General features: G+C 31.4%; 1 protein-coding gene across 1 annotated transcript in view; it reads left to right on the top strand.

Annotated features, from left to right (window-relative positions):
• The first annotated feature begins 6,666 nt into the window (after positions 1–6,666).
• Positions 6,667–21,964, top strand: part of LOC117171484 — a 477,779-nt gene continuing 462,481 nt past the window's right edge. Inside the window, exon 1 of the mRNA XM_033358841.1 lies at positions 6,667–7,253. Coding sequence (XP_033214732.1) covers positions 7,031–7,253 — 223 coding nt within the window. The 5' untranslated portion in view covers positions 6,667–7,030. The remainder of the gene's footprint in view (positions 7,254–21,964) is intronic.

Here is a 21,964-nt window from a genome sequence, read left to right as displayed (position 1 = left end):
AAATGTAAAAAATGATACATTTATATGAAACTTGGAAAACGCGCCTCTTAAAATTAAAAAGCACCCTTTCATGAGCATAAAATGAAATTTCGAGCTCTTTGTACTTTTAAATAAAATAAATCATTTATTATAAGCGTCAGTCTACGTCAGAAATATCAGGATCTGCCCCCGTTCGCTTGATTTTGATAACAGATAGTGAAATTATAATGATATTTGAAAAAAAATTTTGGGAAAAAAAGATTTTTGAACATTTTTCAAATTGCAGAAGTTACACCATGTTTAATTTCAGGGTCAAAATTTTTTGAATTATCAATATTTCTGGAAAAAATAATTGGATCTAAGTCAAAATTGGCCAACTTAGAGGTAAAATAGTATATTTTAGAAATATAATACATTCAAATCGTTTTTTAAATTTTGTGCGAAAAGAAGTTCAATACAAATTTTGATTTCATTTTTTCGTGAATTTCTCCCCTTTTAATTTTTCCTAAATATGGATAAAATGATTCCTTGGGAAATCAACTTTCTTTAAAAAATTAGAAATGATAGAGACTTCACTTGTTCCCAAAATATCGTCATTTTAGTCAGACTACGTGAGTATTATTGAGACGATTGAGACCGGATCATATTGAAAACAAACAAGCTTCCACTTTTCGCGGAACACGGCACTGAAAACGCAGTAGAGGGGTAATGCGAGATTTCACTAAAATGACGTTATCTTGAGACCCAATAGAGTATTCATGTTTTTTTTTAAAGAAAGGTGATTTCCAATTAATTATTTTATCCATATTTGAGAAAAGTTAAAAAATTTCACCTCTAATGCGTTCAATTTTGATCAAAATCATATTATTGTTTCCAGAAATAATCAATAATTTTAAAAAATGTGACCTCTTAATTCAACATGGCATAAATTTTGCAAATTTGAATGTTTTCTTTAAATCATTGGGGTTGAAAATTTCTTTCAAATAGTGTTTTAATTTGACCAATTCTTATCAAAATCAAAAGACCAAGGGCAGATCCTCATATTTTTGACTTATACTGACCTATAAGTTAAATAACACTATGTTATAAAAAAAACTCCAAATACTTTCGAAGGGACATGGAAGACTTCTTTCTTATAATCTTAAAATATAATTTTATGCTCAAAATCTCGATTTTTGGAGGTTTATGTGCATAATAATCCATAGCTCCGCCTTTTTTATTCAATTTCGAATTGTATGCTATTTTCCTAACGATAAAAACACTTAAAAATAGCCAAAATAGCTCTTTTGTTTATGTAAACCTTAAAACTGTAAAAACTAACCTCAAAACTGCCACCAATTAGCCAGAATAAATTATCTTCCCATTGTAGGGGCAAAATAAGCCCAGACGACCTTATTTTATGTTTTTGGGTTTCTTAGTATGTATTCGGTTTTTTTCTCGGACCTTTCGGAGTAAAAAAGACCCTAGATCAATTCAGCGACCCAAAAAACATAAGATATCTTTTTTTGGGCTAATTTTTCCCCTACAACTGGAACATCGTTTATTCTGGCTACTTGGAACCAGTTTTAAGGTTAAGTTTGAATGTTTTGAGGTTAGGAGCAGAATTCCTTTAAACAGGGATTTAACAACCTTATACTCAATTCCAGCGACCCGAAAGACCTGCAAAAATGTGTTCGAGTTACATTTTTGACTATTTTGACTATTTTTGGGTGTTTTTTATGGTTGTAAAAAAAATCCTGACCTGATGGAGCCAACCGGCCACCGGATTCTGATTCAGCGACCTTAAAGACCATGGCCTGGTTAAAAGTTCAGAAAACTTTTTTTTGTATGCCTGCATTATGTAACTAGGTAGTAAAGTTGAACCTTATTCGAGGATGCAACGTCTGAGCAGAAGGGGAGGACGGTAAAACGGCATTCAAGTATAAAACAACTTTACTGCCGTAGTGCATACGATACTTTATATAAAATCGGCAGAATAAGAGCTCTTTTTCTGGAAAACGGCGCTTGATTGTACCGTGTACACACGTGTGTGGGGTGACATTAGAAGTCCAAAATATACTTCATAATTAAACGCGGTTTTAAAATGAATTTCTCCCACTCTTTTCTTTCACTTTTCTTTCGCTTCGAACACACTTCTTCCTCATTACTGTCACATTACGTCCCGCTCGTCGCAGTATAATAAAGTTATATTTTACTGCCGCTCCGCGGGCAGATAAACTGCGCTTGTTTTGCCTATTACAGATAAATTATAAATTTTTTATTTTATTATACGGAACAATTACTGAGCCTCAATCGGAAATATTTTAAAGTTTCTTTTTTTCAACTTGAGTAACTCCAGGACTCTTCTAGAAATCGCATAGTTTGTTAAAGTTAATATATTGAATGTACGTTTCATTCCTCCTGTAATAAGCTATTTAAAATTATATTTTGTTGCAGTTTTACTGAATTATCGAACACTACGATTTAATATTTTTAATTATGAAACCGAAGTATTATGTTAGCGCGAAAATTTCATATTAGCTTTCACTATAGTTAAGAACTCAGTTGATAAATTAGCTTGATATCGATAACTCAGTTCAATTTAAACAAATTCTGGCCAAAAGAAGCTCATTACAACAGAAACTAAATGTTTCTTATTATATTACCAGAACAAAATTATTGGGTTTCAAAAGATGCTCTTAAATTGTTGTTATAGTGGAAAAAATAGTAAAAAAATATGAAACTACGAAATAGTTTCAATTGTAGTTTTGTGACTTTTCACCGTTAATCTTGTTTTATTAACATAATTCAAAGCTGATGCGAGAATAAAAAAGATATATTGTTTCAAGACTTCAAATATCATTAAGCCTCCGACCTCGCACTCCTATAATAAAATTATAAATATAATTAAAGTAGAAACACGCGAGGTCAAATTCAGAGTCAGGGTTTTCAACTTTTCTTTATTTTGTTACCTTTTCTGACAACTTTGTGCTTGGGGGTGGTTTAACAGTCCCGGGAGTCCTGACAGATATAAAAAGCATCCCTACTAAACATTCTTGCCCTTTGCCCTGAATATTCAATCGATAAATGAAGAACTTTTAAGAATTGTTTAAGTTCGCTTAAACAGTCAAAAGAGTTTGCAAAAAGTTTGGTACGTTCGAGAGTTTCGAACAAGTACGAAAGAAGTTCAACAGGAAACTAGTGCCGGTTCTCGTCGTCACTTCTCGTTGAGGATCGAACGTCCTAGCCTGTGAAATCTTTTATTTTTTCTTATTTAAGTAACCTGCTCGACAAGTACTGACCAAGAGTACGCGCAGTCACTGTTCCAAGTTTGAACGTTCTTAAAAGCTCTCGTATCTTTGGAAAAGTTTCTCGCGACAGCAGGGACGATGACAAAGAGATGCCGGAAATATTTGTATCGGCAGGGCAAACGAGGGATGAACTGACACGTGACGACTGAGTCAATTCTATAGGGAACCAACCGGTCTGCCTAGGCGAAAGCTTCGTTTTGCCATATAATCAAGTTTTCATGAAGTTAGTGCGGTTCTCTTTTGCTCACATCGTTCCGAAGGGAACAAAGTGAAAGTTCAACAATTCAAGCGATGGGAATTTTATGAACCTCTTCGATCGAAGGGATGGCAAAGTAAAGTAATTTGAACTTATAAAAAGCAGCTATAACTATAAAGACTATAAAAAGTAGAATCTTATTTGAAAAAAGGTGCTGTTAATTTTAATTTTATGATGAACATCATGGCAGAGAATTGTAAAATTTTATTTTAATGTTCCATATACAGTGCCCTTCAATCAATCATAGGTCTGTTAAAAATGTCAAAAAAATGAGACTACGGTTATTGCACATACAGGCAGCAGCAAAATTCTTCGTAAGCCTCTTTTTTGATGACAGATTAAGTTCTCTTAATTTTAATGATGCCAGTGCTAAAAAAATGTCTCTTTAAAGGATTTAACCCTTTAAAATTTTGTATAAAACGAGCCCAAGATGAAGCAAATTTGTCTATTTTCAAGTAGACATTGCAAAATAGTGTAAATTTCAATGTTTTCTTGAATGTTTAATATCTTCCGAAACAGTGTACATTTTTCTTAGGCTCAATTTAAAGCTATCTTTTCAACGTCTCACAACAGCTTATCAGGATTAGTCTTAAAACTGTTCTTATTACATTGCATGAACTTGAAGTTGTAACAAAAAAGTTGAAAAAGTATTAAAACATCTTAAATGTAGCAAAATCAGAATAAAAATCAAATAAATATATATTTTGAGGAACTTTTATAGAAGCTTCATGATTATATGTTTCAGATATCAATTCCAGTTACTGCGCATTTAATAAAATAATTAAAATCTACGCTATTTCGATGCACAATATTTACTTCAAAAATGACAAATTGGCTTTATCCTGAGATCATTTCATACAGAATTTTAAGATCAATGAAGCCTTTGAAGAACATTTTTTTCTCAACTATGGCATAATTAAGATTAGAAGAACTCAATCAGTCATCAAAAAAGAGGTGTACAAAGACTTTTGCTGTCCCCTGTATGTATATCAAACTCAAAAGTAGTTTAAAAGCCATCCACTCGTACTATTATTGACTGCTGAAAAATAACTATGTAATAGAAAATGTTCAAATGAGTTGCAAAACTAGGCTAAGCAGTCCCAAAACAGGTGGTTGACATATTATTCTGATATGTGGAGTTTAGCAATGACATATTGTTCTTCATGCTATTTTCTTCTTGCCATTTTTCTTCATGCCATCATCTTCATTACAATGGGGTAAATTTACTTTGTTACAACATAGTCTAACATGTATTTTTGTAGTTGTTTGCCAAGTCGCTTTGACAAGTCACTTGATTTGATTGAAGCGACACCACACGACGTAAAGACATTCAAAAATCGCTCTACCCGATCAACCGTCTTACTTTCGCATCTTCTGCTTTCGCCCCACCAATTGATTTCTATTCGACTTGGTAAGATTTGGTCATTTTCGCTACGCCTAAGTGGCAGTGAAAGTCGAATCTTCGATGCGCATGTAATGAAAAAGATTGTGATAAGTAAGCGAATATTAGGCTGAAATAAGCTTCGATGAAAAACAAGTAATTGGATAAGAGAGGTTCACTACTGAAAAAGAAAAATTAATAGACTGCCTTCTATAGACAAGGGGTGGAGTTGAATGGATTAGAACAGAGATGTGAGGATTAAAAAATATAGGCGATGAATTGTATTCACAAAGAGATAGACCAAGATTGCCACGGATTTACGAGTGAAAGACTGTAATAAACTAGTTTGCTAAATAAGGAATTAAATAAGATAGGGGTAGAATTAAATTGACTGAAGTATTGAAGAAGAGCGAAGTCTAAAAAGCGAGGATAGATAAGAGTAGAGTGGAAAAGATATGCATGGATTTACATTAACAAAAACAGAGAAAAATATTACCATGGGTACAGGAAAGGTAGACTGCAATAAACGGAAATCGAATAAGGTACACGGAATACTAAAAAAGAAAGAGTAATAGGCTGCCATATATGGAGGAGGGATAGACTGGAATAGACATTGCTAGAAAAGAGGAGACTGAAAGATACATAGACGTTAAAGTTGATAAACGAGGGATAGGATTCAAGGCATGAGTGTGAACTGAAAATGATAAGCCTGGGATTTAGGCAGGAAATGGACAAAAAATATTTCCATGGATAGGGGAAAGATAGACTGGAATAAACAGGTATTAAATAGAAGGGATAAAAAAAGATAAGCGAAATTTTTACGAGATATTATTAGACTACCATATATGGCTCAGGGGTAGACTTGAATATATCGGGATAGAAAAGAGGGCATTGAAAAAGAAAGGACATAAATCATATTTCTTAAGAAAGTAATTGAAAAAGACAGGTGTAAATTTATCTTTACTGCCATAGATAGACGAAAAAAAGACAAAAAGAGGTTGGGACAAAAAGGAAGGAATTCAGAATAATAGGTAGTAAATTATATTGACTAAGAGATAGAAAAATATTTCTAAGTTTATGGGATAACTGATCCTTATCCCGAAGATTCAACATAAGAAGAAAAGATTGTTTTCTAGATTGTTGACTTCGAGTAAATGAACCCTCTCTAAATCCTTCTGATAATAAATCTAGTATTACAGTTCGTTTTATTTGCACATACCTACTAATCTACTCTTTCAAAGAAATCAAAGTCGATTATATTTCCACCCTCATATTACGTGAACATCCCTTTAGACTCTGGTAAGGTGATCTCGGGTCGAGAGGCCACATCGCATCATCCCAATTCAACTAAAGAGGGTTCATGGGGGTTCCACTTGCCAGGTAAGTACATTGTACTTGTCCGTTTGGTTTTAGCGAATCCTCGGAACTTCTGCCGCGTGATTTTAGATTTCGGAGGATCAGGTCGCGGTTCCACTAACCCGGAGCACGCCGGCTTTTCTACGCTGGCTCGACTCGACACCCCTCGTCCCACCAAGAGTTGTGGGAGTGGGGAGAGGGTGCACACCCCACAGCCTCTCTCTCTCTCTCACCTCTTCCTGCCTTCACCTCTAACACCCGCCACCCCTAGCAAGCACCACTAGCGCCTCGACTCTCAACCCTCAACTGGCATCCCCTTCTCTCTCTCTCTTTCTCTCTCTCTCTCACTCTCTGGTTGTAACCTCCTTCGCTTCACTCAGTAGCGCCGGGCGTCTCGACGCGGCAGCACGTTCAGTAGGGAGATTTTCGATATTTTGTCTCGCGAGAACCCCCATATGTAGGGACCCGCCCACCTTCAACCGCGAAACTACCCCTTATATACTCTCAATCGCTCCGCGCCAACAGAACCTTCCCATCTTTGGAAATTTTAATTCTACTATTTTATTATTTCCTTTTGTTTCGATGAAAATAAATGATCAAACAATTTTAAACCCGTAAAACTAATTGTAGTTTCAAATTAAACCCGAACAAATAAAATGACACAGTCGGAGAGATAAAACAAAAATAAAATAAATGTAAAAAGTTTGAACTATAAATCTCTAGGAATAATAGGCCAATTTGGATTAAAAAAGTTGAAAATAAAAAAAGATGGGGGTGAGAAAAGTTTGGCCTCGGTTTTACCCAACTTTGGACGGTGGAGGTGATAGTGATGGTGAAAAAGTTTTTCAACGTGTTGACGAAAGTTGTCAAGATTGTGGTGTAAAGGTGAGAGAAGGTAAAAGTGGATTGCCGAGGATGTGCTTCGTGACAATTAGTGTACTTGTGATCCTGTTAAGCCATCCGCGGAGTTCGATGGCCCTCACAAACAAGGGTGAGTGTCGAAAGTGTTTTCTTATTTTTGATCTTTCCCTTCGAAATGAAAGTGATTCTCTTTTGTTTCTGTTTTATCGCTTTGGGCCATTTGCACCTTCGAAAAGAGATTGAGAAACAATTGGGAAGCTGTAAAATCTACATTCCATTTGGAGGGGGTGTTTTATATTCCAGAAACTGATAAAATATTATGGGAATGCTATGTAATACGTAGAAAACATTTTGTATAATGAAATCCGACTAAATTTTAATTGCGATAAAAAAATGGTCAAAAGTTGACATCATTTAGAAATCTCTTTCGGGTAGCTTGTATAAAAATGTATTAGACGTTCCAAGAGTGTTAAAAATACTTCAGAGAAAAACAAATAATATTTTCTTTAAAAAGCTTTTACAACTAAAAAGTATAGAATTCTACAAGATTGCTCGAGGGAATGATAAGTTAGTGCAAAAACTACGTCTGTGAATGGGAAATCTAGAACGTGAGAGATCACAAATGAAGATAAACGATTATTATCCATGCTCTAAAGGCATATCGAGTCAATTTACGATACATGCATTTTGAAAGATGAGAATAGTTTTTATAAAATTTATCATTCAAAAAGAGAATTGTTTCCTGAATTAATCATCATATCGTGCATTGTTTGCAAGCTTAAGAATCACGCAAATTAAGCAAATGTAAATTTAATTAACTCTGTAAAGAAACACGTCTCTTTTGCTGATTAACAAACTAATTTTGAAACTTTCAAACTGAATACTATAAACGTATAAGTTAACTTGAACAGTTATTAAGCGAGATTAAAAAAAATTCAATTCGTCTAAAGTCTGTAAATGTTTGGAGTTTGTAGTAATGATTTCTTTGTTAATTTCATCAAATTTTCATCAATTTCACCAAGCTGGATTATACCAATGAGTGCTTGCTCCTAAAAGAGAATAATTACATAATTGCTATATCAAGCAAATGCTACCTATAAAACTGTTGGTTGTGTGATGCAGTTGCGGCTACCCTGAATTCGTTTAAACTCACTTTCTGGAACGAAGATAATGTATCGAACTATCAAAAATCATTAAAGCAGATAAAATTCTTAATTCTTTACAAGATTAGGTGAAGAATAAAATATTTTGGAAATTGTTTCCAAATTTTTAATTTCCATCAGAAACAGCTTTTTTCTCAATGACACTTTCACACAATAAACTAATCGATATTCATTGAGAGCACGTGCGTGATGTGACAAGCAAATATTCTTAGAGAAGAATGCAGAGTAAGGGGGACAGCGCCAACCGGTGGGGCAAAGGCGACTTTTCTTATATCATGGCTATTTTTCAACAATTTTAGTTTAACTTTACATCAAATCTATTTTATCATAGAGATAATTTTAATTACTAAAATCTTGAAAATTTACGTTTTAAAAGAAAAAATGATACAGAAAAACCTGGTGATATGATCTGAAATTAGCGATATATGAGTGGATCTTTTGAAAAAGATCCTATTTTGTAAATAAGCGAAAATCAAGTGAAATCAGTCGAAATCTCTTGAACTATTCCCAAAATCGTGAGCCAGTCAGTAGAAGTCAATGAGAGATTGTGAGAAATCACGAGCAGTCAAGCGACCAATCAAGAGAGCAATCAGTGAAGTCAGTGCAAGTTATTTGTGAGTTATACCTTTAAAATTACAGTATAATCATAATGACAATTGGAAAAGTTAGAAATCGATAAGCGAAATGTAATCAGAAAAGTTGAATCTTGTATGGATTCCAATTTTCATTTGCTGCCAACATTGTAGTGCCCGAAAGTTTATTATTTTTATCTCGAATTTTAAACAAACACACGCACACACACACATATTAAAGCTAGCCAGAATTGAGAACAGCGTTAGTCTGAGATTTTTCTTATAAAAAAAGGTCATGATAAAATACTAATATGAAGGAAAGTCTGCGAAAAACTTTGTATGTAAACCTTATTCGTTTATCGTAAGAAAATATTTTTGTTTTACTTTACTAATATATATTGTTCGTAATATTATATTTATTTAAGAATAACGCTTTATATATTTTACAATCTCTGCTGCTGCTTTATCTTTTTTTATAGCCATTTTAAATCATCTTAATATTTTGGCTATGAAAACTAAATTAGAATACGCAAAGAAAAATCTATGTAATATGTAAGTTTAAAATCAATACAATTAAAAAAATTCCAATTAGGAAATAGAAACATTTTTTAATTTATAGAAATATTTAACTGTTTATATCAAACACTAAATGACTTGAAACTGAATTGTTTAAAAGAAAAGGCCTTAAATAGTTAAAATTTTAGACAGTCAAATTGAAACTATGAATGTCACAACTATAATTCACCTTTGACATGTTAATCAGTATTTCCGGAGATGTTTTGACAACATTTTGCGTAATAATTAAGTCAACTTTCAGAATGAATCTCACTTTCTTAGTGTAAATACTAATGTGCGTGTACATATTATTTAATAAATTTTATTAGGTACTGTCTATAGTTATGCAATTTTTCGTAACTTTTGCCCTGAACAAGATGGAAAAGGGATTAAAGTTACGGAAAATTTCGTCATCACAGACAGTGCGATTTTAGAATTCAGTACTTACTTTATTATTCATTCAATATTCTTTTATTAATTATTTAATGTTTTTAATGTAGAATGTAATACTGTCTGAAATCCATGTTTAATACTACCTGTTTTTCATATAACACTATTCTTTTGTTTCTTTCAACCACTTAGAATATACCCTGAGTGTTTGAGACTGAAACTCTTACACTTCCTTGTCCTCAATAAATTATAAAATTCTAGAAAAAAGATATCTTTAAAGTTTTTTTCTATGTAGCGTTGTTTAGCAAACTTTTCTCGAAAATATGTAAGAAATCCTTAAAGATTTTTTTTAACAATACAAGTTCTCTTGCGATGAAAAATAATTTTATTTCTTTGAAGTTTTTTATATCTTGTGGCGTTAAAAAAAATGAGTTTTCGTTTTTAAAACAAAAAATGTTCTGTTCTTATCATGGCGCAGGTGCAGATTTAATCTGAAAAAAAGTCAAGAAAAAAACGATGAAATTTTAAATAAATTAACGTTGAATATTTTCAGAAAAAAACACCACATTTGGTCTCTTTTAAACTTTCTAAAATTTACCAATACACTTCAAATTGGACGGTTTTAATTTTTTTAATTTAAATACTCATAAAATTGCCAACAATTTTTTGTTGCCAAATAGGTAGGATAAGATAGCCCTTTTTGTTTGATAGGACTCAGGAAATTCTGAATCATAATATAATCTATGCTCCATAGCGATAAATATATTTGTGCAAAGTCGGATGATTCTGGCGTGTTTCCGTCGGTATGGAGAACTCGAATTGCGAAAAAAATGGATCAATTTAACATCTTGTTAACTTTAAAAAAATCATCGAATGTTAACTGGTTGGCGCTAACCCTCCCCCCCCTTACCCTGTTGTATTCTAGGCAAAAATACTATTTTAAATTTTAGTTAAGTCCTTCTTTCTTTGCTTAATCAATATTTAAAGGGAATACAGTAGTGTTCATAATGTTTTTAGAAACACAATAAACTATAAATTGTGTATGTTTTTTTCGTCAATTACATCGTTGATAAGATGGGACGAATAATTATTAATAGCAATACGATACACAAAATATTATGATTTCAATTGGAAATTGGCACAATTGTTAGCCCATTATATGTTAATGTAATATATTTAAAAAATGAATCTTCGAATGATTGTAGCAAATCCAAAAAATTTTCTTTGCTTAAACTGTAAAATAAGTGTTCCTTTTTTTACCAAAAATTAATTTATCCAAACATCAAATCATTATTATAATTAATATATAAATAAAGTTAATTTTTAAAAGAATTAAATTTGAATTTTTTGCAACTTTTATTTATTTAATCTATTCCAATAATTGTTTTACAGAATTTACTAAATATTTTTCATTAAGATTTGTAATAATAAAGTGATTATATATACGAAACTAGAAACAAATATTGATATCTTCTAAATGCTAATCAGAGTGGTTCATATGCATAAAAGACTTCATTGATAGTCAAGAGTAATTACACTTTTCAAGGATCAAACTACATATCAACTTTGCTTTAAATCATCTTAACCACAAGTTCCAGTCTCTTGCATGCATTTTCGGAATTAATACATAGCTGTTCCAGCTACAGATTGCAAAATTATTCAAGGATTCTCTGAAACCTCCGATTTCTATAGACATTAAGTAAAATTATTAATTATGTATAAATATTATTATACAAATCTCCTAGAAACTTATTAAAAGCACAAGGGAATTTGAGATTTTACATATTCAGTGTGAACACCACTACCAGTTTATCGTCCTCATTAATGTACACTTTTTAATTAAGTTGCTGCATAAATCATTTTGAAGTATTTTCCATTGTATTTTGTATCACAATCATTTTAAAATAAAAACCATCCTCCTTTCAGGAAATCAAATAAATAACACGCAAATCGATTATCAATTTAAAGTACGTAGTCAAATGCATTGGTTGGCTTAGGCTTTGAAGCCCCGATTTAGAGTGAAAGGCAAAAACCGAAAAATGAAACTGCCAGTACGCGACGTTAAATTAATTGAAAGTCTCCTGTCGTGTTGTGGTGCCCTAGTACTGGCGTTGTTGTAAAGACGACGAAGGGTCGAGCGGCATTTTGATTTGCTTTTAATTAAATATCGAATGAAAGTTTTCAACTATAGCACCTCGAAGCGATTAAAAAATGTCGCCCTAGTGATCAAACAAAGTATGCCTCGATGAAAGTTTCAAATGTCGGAACTGCAGTGTTTGACACGTCACTGGTCACCAACGCACTATCGTTGCCGATAACTTGGCGTTACTTTTTTTTTTATTAAATTTTTAATGTATGATAGTGTTTTCAAAATTGAGCAGTTATAATTCAATGTGCGCTCTGAGAAATGTCCTCTTCGGTTAAAAGGATTGTTTTCGATACAAATAGAATTTCCTTTTAACTTTAGGGTTAAGAGGACTTTCATTTGGCTAACAAAATCTATTTGCAGCGAACATGATCTTTTGCGGTAAAATTCACTCAACATAAGAGCCAAATTATTCTGTTCGTATTAGATATTTTCACTTTAATCAACAGCTAACTTTACTTCGTAGATTGCTGAGGGGGAAATAAGGGACCAAATGCATGGGATTCAGTTCATGTTTTCCCTATTTTGCTAATATCTTCGTAAAAGCTAGTTTTTTCTATATAAGTGTATTTGAAAAATAGTTTTTGTTTTTCAATTACTATTTAATGAAATAATAGAATGATAATAAGTGTTATTAATTACAAAGATATTACAAAAATAAAGTTTTTTCCATGGATTTGATCCACTATTTTCCCCTCAGCTTTTAACAAAGTTAAGTTAGCTGAGGGCTAAAGTGAAAATACCTAATAAAATATATTTTTACGTGTTTCAAAACAAATCAGGCAAGAGAACGATGATTTTGTTTCAAGAAGTTTTTTTTCTTTGTGCGTGTGTGTGTATGTAGTCTGATGAAGAATTTTGCATTAATAAACTGCACATTTTTTTTATTTTGTACCATTAATAATTCTTAAACTGAAAATTTCATAGATTTTCTTTTTCTATTAATAAAACTAGTTTTTTTTTTTAATTTCATCACTCAATGAATCCCGTTATGCTGAACAATAGTCGAAGCAGTGTGTTAGGCATGAAAAATATTTTTTATAATTTTTAATTCACCTTGGCTTAACCATGAGCATCCCATATAGTACATATCATATTTTTCTTCGAATCCATTTCAAATTAGGCAGGTACTACACTTTAAAGTGCAGAATCTCTCAGCGAGGGAATATTTTGTTTTTTTAGAGAAAATTAGGCTGCACATTTTTTGTTTACAATTATATAATTTTTGCCCTAGTTTAGATATTTCAATTTTTTTCGTATCTTTTTCTTTCAATGTTGAAAGCATGAAAAGAAAATTATCTCGGAAATCCCACCTGTTATATTTTTTGCAATATTTTAACAGACATTCTGCATAAGGCAGGCATTCTTTTACCTTAATACGGGCTGGAAAATTTTATTAGATAGGAGAATTTTGATTTGTCTCGAAATCTCATTCTCGAATTCTTTTCATGGATGATGCAAGGTATCGCAAAAGAGTGAAAGACATTTTTTGTGGAACTTTTCTAAATGTGCAAACTTTCGTCTTAATTTTGTTGGTGCCTTTTGTTGCTTCCAAGAAGAATATGAAAATTCATGTTATAAACAACAAATTATACAGGCCCAACTTATTCTTAGCATGCTAAAGTCACAGGATGCTTTTCTCATAAAAATCAAATTTTAGCAACAACAAAAATAATAATAAATGAGAAAGACCAAAAGATAGCAAAAAACATGTGCAGGGTTTCTGTAAAAATAGACTTTACTCTGTATCATCTTAGCCATAGGTCGTTAACCAAACTCGTCACCACTTTAGTAATTTTGAACTTTTTCAAAATTTTCGACAGATTTTAAAAGAGAACAGTAAAAACTTTCCAGAATCCTTAACAAATTGAAATGTTTAAATTACGTCAGACGATAATTAAACAGGTGATTTTCAGAAAAATATAGACCTCAAACTTCAAATATCCGTAGCTTCATGTACATTTTTTTTTTCAAATAGAAAATGTAAGCAACATATTAACAACAAAAATAAATAATAAAAACAATATATTTCATCGTTAAAAAATGTTGCGACTTGAAATATAGAACCTGTCTGGTTTGAAACGGATTCGATCCATATAAAAATCATAATCATGGAATTTTAAAGAAAATTGGTTCTAGGGAAGAAATGGTAGGAAATAATTTTTATGTGTGCTTATTGTAGAAATTATGTGATTAACGATAGCATTGATCAAAATATAAAAAATATTTTGAGGTTTGGAGAACGCCTTTTTATTCATTTATTTCATTATTTCATCGATTTGTTCATTTCTATGGATTTAAAAATACTATGTAAGCTTTATGCACATTGTTTTTAAATTCAAACAAGAAGAGTAAAAAAATTGTTTTGTGACATGCAAATAATAAAAATTTTTTTAAGACAAATAATTTTTTTCAGTGCTTGAATATAATATAAAACTTATTTATGAATAACAAAGAAAAAATATCTACCCTAATTCGAAGCAGAGCATATTCTCTAATTAAAAATATTTTACGTTCTTTCCTTCTTGTCTAAATGTACGTTTCCACAAAATTAGCATTTTTTTTTGTAAAATATTATCTTTTTCCACTCCACGCCAATTTTCATGTGTAAACATGTTTAGGTGTTAATTCAATCTATAAGACAGAGGCATACAACTATATTGGAAATATGACTTCGAGTCGTTCGCGAAAAAATCCCAAATATCAAATGAAGTTCTGAGTGACGCGTTATTGTAAAACTTTGCAAAAACTGCTAATCTCCAAATAAAGAAATAGTATTGAATTTATACTTTATATGCTACATAAGGTGCAAAATTAAGGGAGATAAATGTTAATTTATAACAGAAATCACCTTTAATGCTCCTCATTGAGAGTAATACAATATTTCAATATGCCTAGGCGCCTCGCAATCTTTATATTCTCGAAACAAGTTCATCATTGAATTCAAATATGTTTCAGAGTTACATTTACGGTTTGACATGTTCATTCCAACTTTCTTATAGAGGGGAAATCTCAAGCCCCGAAAATTTAGGTTCAATGGATAGAATACAAAAAAACGCAATAAAAATCACGGCTGGATACGCGGCGTTATGGGAATTCATGAATATTGGGTTCCATTCTTTTGAAGTTTTGAGCAAGCAGCTGAAGCTTACATTGTATTTTTGATAGAAGTGTATACTTTAAACGATATAATAATCACATCTCTTTCCTTGGAATTGAAGTAACTCTAAAATTGATATTTCGATAATTCTATTGAAAATTGGACCATAGAAATTTGGTATATCTGTTGATAAACAATGCCTAATTGTTGCCTCTAGATGATAGGAAAGTCGCGCAATTAAAATTGAAATAAATAGCACAGCCACACAAAAAAATGCGGATCTGGTAACAAGACACACGTATTCCCATGGATTTTGTGGCGCTGAATTCAAATTCGGTATCAAAAATCACCCATCACGTCGTAGTTGAGCCATAACCTCAAAAAATGACGAAAACTCATGCACTGAGGCAAATAAATTTCAAAATAATGCCAGTGATGCAAATTTTCACTTCAAAAACATGTCGACAACTGTAAAGGATCAACCCTTGCCTGATATAAACTTATTTAACATAACTTTACCCAACAGAACCTGACCTCACCTAACCTGAATTAATAGAAATTGATTGAATTACACGTAAAGCTCTGTAAGCATATTTTCCCAGTAGCAAATGTGTGCTACATCGAATGGGAAAACTCGAGCCTAACCTAGAAATAAATCTAACCTAGCCTAACCTAACCTAACCTCACGAAACACAATTAAACTGATTGTGTTGTCCCGTTGTGTTTGAGGTACCGTTTCATTCAGCTTCGGCTTAACCTACATAGAGGTTTAACCTATCCTAACCTAACAAAACCTGACCTAGTCTAACCGATTACGCTTAGACCGTGTTCTTGCGTACTTTCATATTTTGACATTAATAACAGTAAATGTTTAATGTTTAATTAAAATGGGGTCAATTCTACTTTTAGTTCTAAGTTTCTTCAAATGAGTAATGTGCGTCTAAATTTTTAACCACCTGTAGTGCAATGAAATGAATTTTATTGTGTTACAACGGGTACACTCAAGTTAAGTTGTGTTGCGTTAAGCAAAATTTCGTTAGGTTCTGTTAAGTTAGATTCATTTGTAGGTTAAGATCGAGTTAATCTATTAAATATAGCACACATTTAAGACTGAGAACCAAACGCTTACATAGCTACACGTGTGGTTGAATTTCATTCGGCTAGGTTAGGTTAGGTCAAGTTTTGTTAGGTTAGGATAGGTTAAACCTCTATGTAGGTTAAGCCGAAGCTAAATGAAACGGTACCGCCAACACAACGGGACAATACAATGAGTTTAATTGTGTTACGTGAAGTTAAGTTAGGTTAGGTTAGGATAGGTTTGACCTCTTTGCAGGTTAAGCCCAAACTGATTCAAACGGTACCGCAAGCACAACGGGACAACACAATCAGTTTATTTGTGTTTCGAGAGATTAGGTTAGGTGAGGTCAGGTTCTGTTGGGTAAAGTTATGTTAAATAAGTTGATATCAGACAAGGGTTGATCCTTCAAATATCAAATATAAAAAAACATTGACTCGTATTATGGAATTTCCTATGAAACTGAATAGTCAAGCATAGTGCTAGGGCTAGAAAAATTCCCGAATGGAAGGAACATTCCCTGATGAAAGGCATTCCGCATTTTATCCCATAAAATTCTTGTGAATTTTTTCAAAATACGTTTCATTGGTATAAAAATTCTTTAAAATTCAACAACCCCCACATTTTTCGACAAATTAAAATTGTTTAAATTTTCTTGAAATGTGCCAGCTACGGAGAAAATAAAAGCGTTATTCAATACTGCGGGATAATATACATAAAATCCATGCATTGCAAATCTTTTTACTCTGATCAATTTTTGGTATATGGTATTGATCCCATAGAAAAGGTGAAATATATAGACTTTGTGCAGTTTTTTAGCTGAATCAATTTGCGCTATTAGTTTCTCCGTTTCTCGAATGTGTAAACAAAAGTTTTTCGAATAATTTAAAAAATTTTTTCTAACAATTATCTATTAGATTTTGTGCTACTAATTTGCAATAATAGTTTCACTCATAGATTTTAGGTTAATTAGCATTTAAAACCAGATTAAAAAAAATATCATGCCAATTACAGAGTTATGGCAGAAGGCGATTTTTGATGATGTTTTTTTCGAAAAGTATTAAGTTTTTCTTTCTTTTTTTATAGATCTATAGAGCTTCAGCAAATCTCGAATGTACTTTTTAAATTTCCCTACAAAATAAACCAAATTGTGTATAAAACAAAAATTAGAAGGAATTTTGGCCATACAATTTTGGAATTTCTGTATTAATATTTATCACATTGATATTGCTTTATAGTGTAAGATCCCGAATAAAAATACTTCGACTTGAGTTCGACTTGAATTGCTCCCAATCAAGATATGCTGAAGTCGAAAAGGTCGACTTGAGCATGTCTCAGTTTTGAGACGAAGCCAGACTTCAATTTATGTCTTGGAGACCTGTTTTATGGCTTGAAGACATAAATTTATCTCTTGAGTCGAATCTTATGACTCCAACACTTGCGGTTTATAACTTCGAGCGTATACCTGCCCTAAAAAAAGGGTAATTCTAGCAGTCATAAAAAGTCATCCTAATTAATGGTTAAACAATCTTGTATGGCTTAGGAGATTTTTCTAGAAAGTTACCATTTTAATTTTTTTGAAGATAATTTTTAAGGGTTATACTCTTTCAGACCCACCGAATCTGAATTTTCAAATTAAAAATAACTAATTTAATAATTACAATTTTTTCATTCATCAATTTTAATCTCATTTATGAGTCAAAAAAGGTATGATAATCTCAGCCAAGACAAGGCTCGTCTTAAGTCAAGTAAATGTCGTCTTGGCCAAGACAAGGCTCGACTTAAGACAAGTAAAAGCCGTTTTACCTTTCATGGCCATAAAAGTAAGACGAAGGCCTATGTCTCGACTCAGTTTTGAGACGCAGCCAGACATCGATGCCTTGAAGACAAAATCAAGACATAACCAAGTCGAACTCAAGTCGAAGCATTTTTACTCGAGATTGCAGCTTTAATATATAAAATTAGACGCTATGTTGGGCATTTTGCATTTTTGAATTCCTCCAATTTTTAATTGCTTCGTTTCAAACAATTTGCTATATTACAATTTTGACGGATTTTATTCGAAAATTGTAGGTATGATTACGACTATATTTAAGCTTGGAATTCTTAAAAATTTTGAATGTCCTAAAAACTAAGATCTCGATGCAATGAAAAATATAAAAAGTGTATTGGCGTAAATTTGAATTCATAATCACAAATATATTTTAAAATAAGTCTGATAAACTTCCATGTATTGCGTTTACTGAATTTTTGGCTTGATTGGCAATAAAATTGCGAAAAACATTCTATATCTTTTTGAAACATGACTAACGTCTTGGAAACTATGTCAAAAAATTTATTTTAAAAATTGATAGTAAAAGGATTTTAAAAGTTATGTAGGAAAATAAAAATAATATTAAACTTTTGAACACTATTTTAACCTCATTTTTAAATGAAGTTTATTAAAATGTGTTTGCTTTTTTATAATACTGGATTCTTTTTTGACAATGAGACAAAGGTCATGGTTAGACTTCTTTCTTGGCTTACCCAATTTTTATCGTAAGTTTTATTTTCACCTCTAACGTCAGCAGAAATGAATAAAATTACTTAGAACCCTCTTCAACAATCATCATACTTTGGAATCAATTTTAAGATTAATGATATATTATTAAGATCATTTTTCTTTCAGAATTTAGTGGAAAATAAGTAATAGGCCTTTTTAGCCCATTTAGTTTTATGTCGAGTTTTATAAACTCTAAATTTTTAAATAGTTCCATTTCGAAATGTTTACATTTAAAATGCTTAAGTAAAAAATCTTAGGCATATTTTAAAGTTAGATGAAATTTTTAAAGTTGAAATTTTGTCAATCGGAATTTTTGTTTTTAGAAACAGAATTTCTTATTCGTGGTGACCGCAGATCAGTTAAAATCTGAAAATCAGCAAAAAGTCAGGGAATTTTATTTGACAGGGAAAATTAGGGAAAAGTCAGAGATTTTAAAATAAAAATTGTGAAAAAATTAGGAAATTTCTGTCAGAGGCATTATAATAACTGCTGAGGAAAAAAAAAGAATTTGTTGATTTTCATTTAAAATTGTATTAATCTGTTTTTAACAGAATCTATTTTTGAACTGCTACAAGATTAATATTTTGGTCTTTAAATATTAATGGTCGACATTAAAGACTAGGGAATTTTGAAAATAAAGTTTTGTGGCCAGCCTGATATAATATTCTTCTCAGGCATCGATTTTTCTTGTATTTCTATTACATTTTTTTCAGTTGCTTCCTCCTCACGATTATATTTTCAATTTAAGATTGGAATATTTAGATAAAAATTCAATAATTTGGTTCAAAAGTCATTTTCTTTTACTAAATATTAAACTGTGTTGTTGAAAATTCATATTTTTTATAGATAATTAATCTTCTTGGTTGAAAATTTGTCTTTTTTGTTTTTAAATTACAATTATTTTGATACGAAAATTTAATCTTTTTTGGTTAAAATATAGTATTTCACATTATTTATAGGCTAAAATTTAATTATTTTATGGAAATTATTATTATAAGTATTATTTATATGTTGGTAGAAAATGAATCTTCTTGGTTAAAATTTTTGACTGTTTGGTTTTTAATTTCAATTATTTTGGTATAAAAACTTAGGCTTTTTTGGTAGACATATCGAATTTTCTTTGTACGTTGAAAATGTAATTATTTATGGAAAGTTCAACTATTTTTGTTAAAAGTATACCTAATTTCTAGTAACTTTTTTTTTGCAATCTCAAATATTATATTTTGTCTCCTTCTTTTTGTTGATAATTTTACTTTTTGGGTTTGAAATTTAACTGTCTTCTAAAATTTTCAGCAACTGTCATTGGTTAAAGTTTAATCTCGTTTGTTTCATAAGTCGACTGATTGGTTAAAAATTCATTTCTGTAGATTAGATATTTAAGAATTTGGTTAAAAGTCAAACTATTCAGTTGTCAGTTAGTCTTTTCAGCTTTAAACTTGAACTATTTTGTTGTAATTGCAACCTTCTTGAGAAATGTTATTATATTGTTAAAAAATAATCTTTTATGGTTAAAAATTTAACTATTTTATGATTGAAAATTGAAATATTTAGTAACAAATCCAACTATTTTGACGAAAATTAAAGTATGTGGCCTTTTCTTATTACAAATTCACCTTTTGTGGTAGGAAAATCACATTTTTGCATGAAAGAAATAAATGAATTTGAAATTTGTTATTCCAGTTTGAAACTGTTTTATTTCTTTTATAAAATATTCGACGTTGAAAACGTTGCAAGATTAAAATGCTTATTTTTGTATATTGGTGATCAGAGAAAATAAAAAATTAGCCAGGGAAAGTTAAGGAAAAGTCAGGGAATCTTAAAACTAAAGTTTTTTGGCTGCCCTGTTATTAGTTAATGCTCATAGTAAATCAAAACATAGAATACTTCGCAGTCCCTGAATCTTACACATTAATAAAATAACTAATTGACTTTAATACCAGTTATAAAAGTCGGATAATCTACAGTTTTAACTGGATATAAGCAAAAAGCAAGGTTTTTTTTTATAAAAAAGTGTTTAAAGACGGAGAAATTGAACTTTTCCATCGATGTGCGATTTCATAGATCGTTTTGTAAGATTTTCTTGCGTTCACGCAGAGAGCTCGTTAGTGCTTATTGCCTTTTGGATAGTTAGCTGATTGCATCCAAGCTAATGGGTTCACCTTCGTTAAAAAAGTGGGGCTACTGCGAAATAACCATCGAAACTAGGAAAAAACTGCCCATCTCTATTGATTCAACCTCTCGAATTTCCCAACAGAAATTACTGTACGCGCTTGTTATTCTCCTGCTATAAAAAGCCCGATTCTCGGAATTAATTGATAGTAATTGTCATAGGATAATTTATAATAATTGGGATCAGAATTTCGTCGCTGCTATTCTGAATTTAACTGCTAAAATTATTACTCTCTTGAATTTAATATTTGTTATGTTGGGTAATAACGTTCGATCGATATGCTCTCTTCGCATAAATGAAGTTTCTATAGAAGTGGAAATTAAGGTTGAGCTGATTGCAAAGAAAGAATCCAAAAAACGATAATGTGAAAAAACTCCTGTGAGAATTATTTATTTTACTAACATCTCGGAAGAATTTTCACAATTATTATTGAAGGAAGACAATCATACGAAAAAGTATAGAAAAGAAACTATCTCATGGCTTTTTAAAGACTTTAACATTTTCACTGATTATCCGCTTTTTGAAATTAATGTTTTCACAGTCTTATTAGAAGCCGTACATGAACTACGTAAAGTTTTTCAAGTAAAAAAAAGGTTAATTGATTTTACTGTAAATAGCTATTTGTAAGCGCAATCTAGGACACCACCCGAGTAAAATGCTTCGACTTCAGTTCGACTTAGTTATGTCTTGAGTTACTCACCAAGACATCGATGTCTGGCTGCGTCTCAAAACTGAGTCGAGACATAGGCCTTCGTCTTACTTTTATGGCCAAGACAGGTAAAACGGCGTTTACTTGTCTTAAGTCGAGCCTTGTCTTGGCTAAGACGACGTTTACTTGACTTAAGACGGGCCCTGTCTTGGCTGAGATTATCGAACCTTTTTTGGCTCATAAATGAGATTAAAATTGATGAACGAAAAATTTGTAATTATCAAAATTCGTTATTTTTAATTTAAAAATTCAAAATCGGTGGCTCTGAACAATTGTAACCCTTAAAAATTTTCTTCAAAAAAATAAAAATTGTAACTTTCTAGAAGGATCTCCTAAGCCATCAGAAATACGTAAAAACAAACAAAATTTTCGGTATCATCGTCAAGCAAGTATAATACAAATAACAATTCATAAATAAG

Source organism: Belonocnema kinseyi, chromosome 4 (assembly GCF_010883055.1).
Source record: "Belonocnema kinseyi isolate 2016_QV_RU_SX_M_011 chromosome 4, B_treatae_v1, whole genome shotgun sequence".
NCBI classification, from domain to species: domain Eukaryota; kingdom Metazoa; phylum Arthropoda; class Insecta; order Hymenoptera; family Cynipidae; genus Belonocnema; species Belonocnema kinseyi.
The sequence above is the reverse complement of the archived record's forward strand: the minus strand, read 5'-3'. Positions and strand labels throughout refer to the sequence as shown.